At 42.8% G+C, this 9,700-nt stretch overlaps 2 protein-coding genes across 3 annotated transcripts in view; one reads left to right on the forward strand and one right to left on the reverse strand.

Annotated features, from left to right (window-relative positions):
• Positions 1 to 1,776: 1,776 nt before the first annotated feature.
• LOC106011627 lies at positions 1,777 to 2,199 on the reverse strand. Its single transcript, XM_013081905.1, has one exon. The coding sequence runs from the start codon at positions 2,197 to 2,199 to the stop codon at positions 1,777 to 1,779; it is 423 nt and encodes a 140-aa protein (XP_012937359.1).
• Positions 2,200 to 4,079: 1,880 nt separating this feature from the next.
• LOC101849047 (protein Red) overlaps positions 4,080 to 9,700 on the forward strand; it is a 23,756-nt gene continuing 18,135 nt past the window's right edge. The window contains exons 1-3 of one of the 2 annotated variants that reach the window (XM_035969494.1): positions 4,080 to 4,345; positions 6,747 to 6,825; positions 8,633 to 8,731. In XM_035969494.1, the coding sequence (XP_035825387.1) occupies positions 4,336 to 4,345; positions 6,747 to 6,825; positions 8,633 to 8,731 (188 nt within the window). In that variant the 5' untranslated portion in view covers positions 4,080 to 4,335. The remainder of the gene's footprint in view (positions 4,346 to 6,746; positions 6,826 to 8,632; positions 8,732 to 9,700) is intronic. The other variant, XM_005097276.3, reaches the window with a different exon arrangement.

Genomic DNA, 9,700 nt, shown 5'->3' on the forward strand with positions numbered 1-9,700 from the left:
AATTTGACAGACACACAGACAGAGAGAGAGAGAGAGAGAGAGAGAGAGAGAGAGAGAGAGAGACTCACATATATTATATTAAGCATGTAACTGAACACAATCCCTTACCTCTGAAAAAAGTTACTTTGCAATGTTTTTCTTCGCTGTCCTCCATTTGCTCCGCAAATATTTCATGAAGATATTTTGCCAGCCACATCAGCTTACGATAACAATATAATCAAGGTGGAAAATCGCTGGAAAGTCCCACAAAATCGCCACTAATCAGTTTCTGCACAGTTTTTAAGTGATTTCCATTTTTTTTTTTTAACCAACCTACCCAACAAGTAGTAGTAGTAGTAGTGTAGGCAACCAATGTCTCTCTGGAAGGTTACCCACGAAGTGCAAAATTTCACGTACGCTAACTGACTCTAGAATGTGACAACATCTCTAGTGAAGCCTGGATGCCTGATGTGCTTCAGTTTTTTTAGGCTTCAAATGAAACCTCTTTCAGGTGGTCATGGGTATGGTAAACAAAAGTAAAATACCTGAAAAATGCAAAAATAGGGCCATCTCGAGTTTTACTGAGCAAGACAAATGTATTATAATAATCTTTACTCTTTGGAACATTGCCAATGGCTGTCAGCGTCATATCCATTGTTTGATCAAATGAATCGAACTTAAAGAGATCTCTTTCTTTAAATATATTCATTTAATCAATATCAGCAGCTCTAGAAGAAGCTGAACTTGAAGCAGTTGCTCTCTTTTATTGGAGCTGGTGTGCCACAACATGATGGTGGTACTTCTGGAAATATTGTTGGAGACTCTGTGGGCACCATAAATCTTCCAGCCCGTGTCAAAGGTACATCAGGTTTGAAGTGCTGAGAGCAAACTCCCAAAGAGAGAGAGGGGGGGAGAGAGAGGGGGGGAGAGAGAGAGGGGGAGAGAGAGAGAGAGAGAGAGAGAGAGAGAGAGAGAGAGAGAGAGAGAGAGAGAGAGAGAGAGAGAGAGAGAGAGAGAGAGATTGTGACCAACTGACGGGATGATGGATAGAATGACAGGGAGAAATAAAAAATATTTTTTTTATTTCTCCCTGTCATTCTAGAAGTGAGATACGGACTGTTCAATTATAATATAAGAGTTTTATGTTATATAGCTAGTTTAAAAATTAAGAAGATCGGCAAAATACGAAGAGAACGTATCCAAGTAACATAAAATTATCAAACATACCAAATTATAAAGGTAATCTTTCAAGACGCTAAACGATTTAATTATAATAAGAAATGGTGAAAAATGTATTTTTTAAACTGAATTTAAGATATGACTGCATGATTCTAGGCGTGTGCCATAACTAGCGTTATGTGTAAGGAACAGAGAACACAAAAGAGGGTCGATGCCAGCTTTATCTGATTGCTAACAGTACTATGTCTTGGTCTATAAATAATAATAGGCCTATAATTGATTACAATAATTTTGTTTCCTGTTTTTCACAAAGTGGAGCTCACAATAATTTCAAATATAAAAAAGAGAGATAACAGCACTTTTGGACTTTTCGAATGAGATCAAAACTTATTATACTTGGCGTAAAAAAAAAACAGACACCCCTTTTTTAGTGTTTTTTTTTTGTATTGAAAGACTGATTTTAACCAGAAACAATCTCTCTATAAGGAAAGTTTGAACATTTTACAAATCAATTACACAAAAAACAATTTTTTTTAAATGAACTTTATTTCCTGAAATTTGATCTTTTAATTGTAGGCCCTAAAATGAAAAGTCACAGTTAATACTGCGTATAGCCGCCTAGGCATTGGCGACTTCTGTGCAGCTCTGTCGCATGCTTTGCAAAAGCCTTTGTATGGGAAGCTGTGGAATGTTGTTCCATGTTTGTAAGTGCTGTACGTAGCTGTTCCAAGGTGACCGGCTGAGGTCTATGGCGTCGGCGCACAGTCTCCGTCCCTTCCACTCCCTGGCTGTCTTGGTAGCAGGCCGGAAGCGATCTCGTAGGTGCAAGACCCGAATGTACTGGTCAAGGGCTGGTGTTGTAGCTCTAGGACGACCCGTCCGGGGACCATCCTGCACGGATCCAGACGTCTGCAAACGAGTCATTAGTCGATATATCGTGTCTCTTGTCACATTGAAGGTCCTTGCAACATTCGCGTCTGGTGTATTGGCCCTCAGCATACCAACTGCCTGATTGCGCTCTTCGTTCGTTAAACGCGGCATGCTGTATCTTTAGATTTAGACGTTTTAAAATGAAACTTTTAACGTTTTATTCTTGGCTACAGATAAAAGATGTGTTAAACCCATAAAATAAAATTTAAAAAACCAAAAACGTTCGAGAAAAATGACAAAACACGGTTTTTAACAAAACAGGACCCGAGCTTTATTAACTGGGCACCTGATCATAAATGCAGGTTGATCAGGAGCGTCAAGTGTTCACAATCATGTGTGGAAAATTTCAGCCCAATGGGCTTTCAACTTTTCATGAAACACGCAATTAAAATGTGTCTGGTTTTTATTGACGCTAAGTATATTATTGATGCAGAAATAGTACAGTCTTTGTTAGCTTGTGTCGTTGCGCTCCTCTGTCCTTAAGCGATCATTCAGCTGCCGTTCATGGTGATGGGCAATCATGTTGGCATATTATTCTAAATGCCTCCCTGATAATTTGATGGACATGGGTATGAGGCGGCCTTGTTGGCCCTACCTAACGAATTATGCCTTGACTGTAAGCTCAGGCGGTAGGCTCTTGCGAGTTCGATGTTCGGCAAAATCAAAGGCGTCAATGAGGAGTTCACACCTGGGCGTGATCCCTTTTTGTCGTAAAATCCTTGCGTCTGGAGCAAACTTGTACCTCGCATCGAGATTTAGAGCGGAGATGTGATCCCATGCATGAGTGTGGATGACCTTTGAAGGTTGTTTTTTTTGTTCAGTAAAGTACGATAAGGAAAGCAGCGTTTTTAGACCCTTCACACTTCAGAGAGGGATAATTTATCTTAGGGATGACTTGTGTAGTAAAATTTGTTGTTGCTTTGTTTGGTTTATTTTTAACAGCGGAATCTTAAGTGAACCAGAATTATAAATTGTGGGATCTTAAGTGAAGACTACAACAATAGATTCAAACCGAGTATAGTTCTATCAAACAAGACTCAAACTCTTATCCACCCACCCTACCCCCTCCCTTTATCTGATGTGGTTTGGTGTTTCTTTAACATAGAAGATATTCACCATTATTGTTGTTGGGTATTGATTTCATATATTTTAATGGAGCCTCTCGATATCTACATTTAGACAACAGTAGTCCTATAGTAATTAGGAGATGAATGAGCTTAAAAACATAAGGTGTATGATTAGTCAATATAATATGAAAACAAGATACATGTAGAAACCTAGACTCTAGATTTTGTCCCCTCAAAATAATGGTCTGCTGCGCATAGCATCTAATTTGCACACACAATGGAAAGCCATATATACTTTAATTAAAATGTATTTTATGTATATATATATATATATATATACACACACACGCACCCAAACACACACACACACACACACACACACACACACACACACACACACACACACACACACACACACACACACACACACACACCTAAGAATAAGAATTTTTGTAAAAATCAAGTATCTCGGTCTTTCTGCTGGGGTGCTGTTACAGTGTATCCCTTTCAGCCCGGGTTGGCCATGGCAGGTGGCGCCGGAGCCAGCCTCTTATAAATGTGAATGATCTAAATTGTGTCACTGGGGGCATAAAAACACTTTCATTCAGATTTTTTTTAAAGGAAAACAACACCTGTGAAAACTTCTGTCCTCTGCAGCATCATATCGGTTCTTACACTTACACACAACACAGGTGGAAGGCATATTTTTTACTACCTGACTACAAGGACCTCGGAATAAAACCTTCTTTCTACTTATCTAGATTTCAGTGCGCGAGTCGAGCAGTCATGCAGCGCAGGTAGACCATAGTTCCGCTTCGGGAGAGGGCTCCTATCAGGCGTGCGGTGCCGCCCACAGAGCATCCTCCATTACCTTAGTTCTAAGATCCTTGGGGTCTACCTAGCCTAGGCCTAGACACTTCCTTTTGTAGAGAAGCAAGGAGCTTAGAACTATTATGTTCCTACTTTAGGCTAATCTCCTTGTAGAGAAGCTAACCTAACTGGCATTTGTTGTGAAATGTGAAGTGTGAAACCTGGCCAGTGGCTAGTGTCACTGTTTTGATGCGAAAGAGCAGCCAGTTGTTGGTGCTGGAAAAAAACAATTACATGCTCATATATTCATGTTGTTTACTGCAAAACAGTTCCTAATTCTATAGTGCTGTCAAAGGAATAATTGTTCCAGATGCCTGAACGTAAGAATATTGCATCTCCCAGTTGAATTGACCTGATAAGATCTAATTTTTCATTACTTTCGACATAGTAAACTAAATATAATATAACCAGTTATCGATAGTCAATATAATTTGGAGGTAATCAATTAGGAGGTGCTTTTTCGGTAGTTCCCACCCAGCAATTGTTGTTCACTGGTTTTGGCCCCAAGAGTAGGGGGGCAAGCTAATAAAAATATGGTGGGGGGGTTTCAGGGGAGGCATGAATTTGACCACCTTTATTCTCACAATTTGCAGAAAAGAACAATGTCATAATATATAATTTCAATCGAGCAGTCACCCTCTCTATTTCTCTCTCTCTCTCTCTCTCTCTCTCTCTCTTTCTCTCTCTCTCTCTCTCTCTCTCTTTCTCCTCTGTGTATCTCTCGCCTTTTCTTCTTTTTGTTTGTCTCTGTCTTTCTTTCTCCCCACCTATTTCCCAATCTATCTTTTTCTCGTTCCCTCCTGCCAACATTTTGCTAGCACTTCCCCCTGGTCTCTCTGTCTCTCCCTCTCTCTCTCTCTCTCTCCCCTCTCTCTCTCTCTTTCTCTCTCTCTCTCTCTCTCTCTCTCTCTCTCTCTCTCTCTCTCTCTCTCTCACACACACACACACACACTACCGGGTCTGGGCGCTGAAACTTTCCGAAATCACAAAAGAGTTCCCCTACCGGGTCTGTATACTTCGTGACTTTGTTCCCGGTTACTGGGTCTGTATACACTTTGTATTGGAAATGCTATCCTCGACCGGTCCAGAAATACTGAGATTCTAGCATTTTTGATTCTAGGCTGCCTTCTGATACTAAAATGATGATTTCATCCCAAAGTACAAAGGTGATTTCGAGTGATTCCTATTGTTTTTGAGTGTTTCCTAGTGTTTTCGAGAAAAATAAACACCGCCCCTGGCATCAGTAACAATTTTTAAAAACTCATGCAAAACGATAACACGAGAGCGGACCATTGCACAGTGAGGCTCAAAAGTAGTCCCAGCTTCGTTCAGTATTGGGTCCACCAAAGTTTAAAAAAGAAAAAAGGGAGATAAGGATGATAGATGTTTGATAGGAAAGAAGAAGCAAACCACGCCAGACCACCCGCCAACCACCCACGCTCCCACCCCTGTGTGGGCATGAGCCCCTGACCTCTCGCAGGCTGATAAAATCACTATTAAAATAATAAATTCCTCGATTTCGTGTGGCCCTACTGCTTGCCTACAGTCAAAAACCTACATGTAATAGGCCCTTTAAATGTAAAGTTTAAAAAAGTGACCTCTTTGGGACCAGAAGAAAGTGTTCACTTTATCCGAGGTTCAGTTTTTCAGGGTGGGGGCCTAGAAACAGTAGCATGCGCAGTGGTGGGTCTAGGGTGGAGGTGGGGTGGGAGGACAAGACAGCGGGCGAGCCTAGACTGACTAGAGCTCTTTCTTTTTTATTGAGATTGCCGTCACCAATGCCGAGCTGGGATTGTCCGCCGATGCTCGAGGCAAAGAATTTTATTTTCACAGCATGGCGACAGTGACACGGTCGGTCTGTTCTTCGCTTTCACTCATTTTGGACGTTGACGTTGATTTCCCCATGAAACCGGTTCATTTTATCCACTATTTTTTTACATTTCTATCGGGACCTCAGAATATCGTTAACTTTAACTGATTGTTCTACTAAAGCATGTTCATTTTAGGCGGACTCCACTGTAGAGGGTTTTATACCCAGTGCCCATTGAGGCACGGTTTGTGCCACGGTAATGGTTGCTTTGCGCCCTCAATCTGGTTGGTCCCGCCTACCAAATTGGGTCTCTAACACACCGATGGCCAACCAATCTCCCCACTCGCGGCCTTGAAAACAAACACCTTTGTTTTTTAGACTGCAAGTGGAGCAGTCGGTTTGTGCCACGGTAGGGTTGCTTTGCGCCCTCAATCTGGTTGGCCCCGCCTACCAAACCGAACTGATGGGCACTGGGTATTAGGGTTAGGTGTAGGGGTAAGGGTAGGGGTTAGGTCTCTTCTTTATAGTGTTTGTTGGGGTGGGCGCTCGTGACGGAAGTCCTTCCCTTGCCACACAATGGCTACCCATGCATCTTGAATCATATGGTGACTCGCAAATGAAAGTGGATACTGGATTATATGGGATTTCTCCCCTTGACTTTATGAAATGAGAATTCATCCCTTTACAGATTAAAATTATCCTCATGAGCTCAGCATGAGAGGAGGGTTCAGCACTTGGAAGTAGGAATTTTAACTTCAAATTCAAATAATTCCAACCCCAAAATATTAGCATGATTTTACCTTCAGGATGCAGACTGGAGCAGGGACTGACGTTGCTAACTAATTAGAAAAAAACGTTCTGATAAATTTCTTTTGTTTTCCATTTTCATTTATTTATTTTGCTATCCTCAGGAGGCGAAAATGAGGTGTTTTCCAACCCTCTGCCCCCAGCTGGGCACAGGGTGTCTACGGAGGAGGATGCTGATGATGAGTAAGTGGACACTTTTATTGAACTGGTTCAAATTTTAGAAAATTTAAAACAAGATGCCACATGATGGTGTTCTTGATACTAAGCGTTACAGCATTCTAAATTTTATTGTTTTGTCAGTAAGCAAATTGTGCCCCTGCCTCATGCCAAACCCTCCAACCTGCAGAAACTGGAAAGAAAGCACAATGAAGCAGAAAGAATCGTCTCGTCACGGCTGCTCAAAGGATACTCCTGTTGACAGCCTCCTCATTGAAGCAGACATTTTACCTCTAAAGCATAGAGCTGATGCCTTGACTGCTATTTCACTCGAGAAGTCCATGCGTCTGCCTGCAAAAAATCAACGCAGAGCCTCCGCAACAAAATCAGTACCCATGCGGACAGGCAAATCGAGCTGGAGAAAGCATGCGCAGAACCTCGTACCTGAAACTGAACTGGATACTTACACAAGTGAGGAGCAGGTTGTTTTACCCCCCCCCCCCCCCCCCCCACACACGACTGTGGAAGGCTGTATCATGCAATGTGACCTTTAGCCCCGATCTCGTCGTCGACTGCAAGTGTACTAATGAACTAGCAGTCAGGAAAGCAGCAGCAGAGGCTACCATTCGATCGCTCCCCCTGGACTGGCGGTTCAGCTGAACACAGTACCAAGTATGGAGGCAGCGGAATACTGATCAAGACCGGTGATACCGAACTCGACCACCGTGTACCCGCGGGCCGGTATTGTTCCAGCTACAGGGCCGAGTTTGTAGCTCTAGACGCAGTACTGGGCATGCTTGATTCACTACATACAGCAGGCAGTCTTTCGAACAGTGTACACATTAAGGTATACACTGATTCCCGGTCAGCAGTCATGCGCCTTTCATACGGCCCCGTCAACCGATCGGAAAAGGTGGTGTGCTCAATCTGGCAGTGTCTGTACACCCTCTGTCAACACTCCAAATGTTCTATCCACTTACAGTGGATTCCAGGCCATGCTGGACTGGCTGGGAACGAGGAAGTTAACAGCATCGCTAAAGAAGCAGCAGCGCTTACCCAGATTGACACGCCAATCGATTTCTCAACAGCTAAAGCCGTCATCCGCAAGTCGACCCGCACAAAGTGGAACGGAGAGGCAAAACCCAAACTGCGGTTTACCCAGCCGCCATCATACCAGCTTGAGGCCTCGCTCAGACAACGGGACTGCTGGCTTTTCTCCCAAATGAGAACTGGTGGAAAGTTGCCCAGACTGAGATATCTCCGCAAAATTGTGCCAGCGGACTACCCAGATCTGTCCTGTCGAGCCTGCAAGGAGGAGGGTAAGACTATGGACCGTGTGTTCCTGAGATGTCCCGCCAACTATCTTGCCAGAACTCGTCTGCCGGGACACTTCAGTGACCCACTTTCATTACTTTTCAAGGACCCCCAAGCAAGTGTTGAATTCTTGCGTGCTGTCGGCATCGCTGACCATTTATGACACCACAGCGTCAGAAGAGAGAGAGAGAGAGAGAGAGAGAGTAAGCAAAGACTGAAAAGTTTTTCTTTGCAGAAAGTGTTAATTATGTCCAGTAAGTGAAATGTTGTGGGGAAAATTTTTTCAGTTGACTTTTTATTTATTAATGGTTTGATTTATTTTTTAAAAATACTGTTGCTATGTAATCCCAGCATTCATTAGTGCTTTGAGGTAAATATATATCAAACATTGAAGCTTCAAATGACATACAAATTCTGTTGTTGTCTGAGGGCATGTACTACAGTTTCCAAATTACAGTTATACTTACTTATGATTTAAATTGCCCTTGTGAGATTTCCTGTGGTTTTTTTCTTCTTCCAGGCATCCTCTTACAAATGAGGATTTTCGAAAAATGCTTATGACCCCTAAAGCTGGTTCAACAACTTCTTATACAGAAACTGTGAAGCATGCAAGAAAAGAGTGAGTAAAAACTTTTTTGGGGGGGCGGAGCTTAATTTTGGATAGAAGGGTTTAACTTACTGACAGGGTTCCCGCGGCCTCCTTGAATTCAAGGAGTCCTTGAAAACTGCTTGAATTTGCTTTCAAGGAAAAATCTCCTGGAAAACTCCTTGAATTTTTTCAAGATCAGACAGGAACACGTGTACAGGGTGACTGCCAGGCCCCGGGAATCCCAGGGGCCCCTGGAATTACCCAACAATTTGAAAAAAATCGCCGAGACCCGGAATGCAACGGGAATTTGAAGAAATCTGTAAATTGCCCCGTGAAAGACCCAGGAAAATACCTAAACGTTCTCGAATATATTTGAAAACCAAATCCGATAACGTCCTTGGGTCCATTTTTTCTGGTCGCGGTTGTGATGTAATATAATTCATTCGGCCGTTCCCAGCCCGAGAGTACGTTACACGCGCACAGGCGGTTATGGCGGCAACAAGTGGAAGTGTATATGCGATACCGAAGCTCGATCGGGAAAATCAAGATCTACTTTCGCTTTCGTTACCACCAAGAAATTTGCCGGTAGGGCCTAAAGTAGTCTGTTAGGGCCACATTTGTAACATGCAGGTTCTGTTTTAAAAACGCTGTGTCGCCATGAAAACAATTAGTTTGTCCTGTGCTGTCACTTGTGAAAAAAAACAGAAAGAAAAAGAAAGTTATATAAGCTTCTTGTGGGGCTCGCCGTCGTGACCGGTCATTGAACCTGTGCGTTTTCGTCACATCGTGAGTATCGACGATGGTTGAGGTCACCAAAGTTCATGCTAAGTCTGAGCGCTGCGAAGAATAGGACTCGGGAAAGGGGAGATTCTTCTTCTTTTTTTTTAAGACACACGCGGTGGGGGGGCTGGGCTGAGGTTGAAGGCAACACCGGATGACAAAAACTGAACTTGGAAGCAGATTTTACTTTTCAGAATTTTGATTACTACTATCTAGAGC

This window comes from Aplysia californica, unplaced genomic scaffold, assembly GCF_000002075.1.
Source record: "Aplysia californica isolate F4 #8 unplaced genomic scaffold, AplCal3.0 scaffold00151, whole genome shotgun sequence".
Classification (NCBI taxonomy): domain Eukaryota; kingdom Metazoa; phylum Mollusca; class Gastropoda; order Aplysiida; family Aplysiidae; genus Aplysia; species Aplysia californica.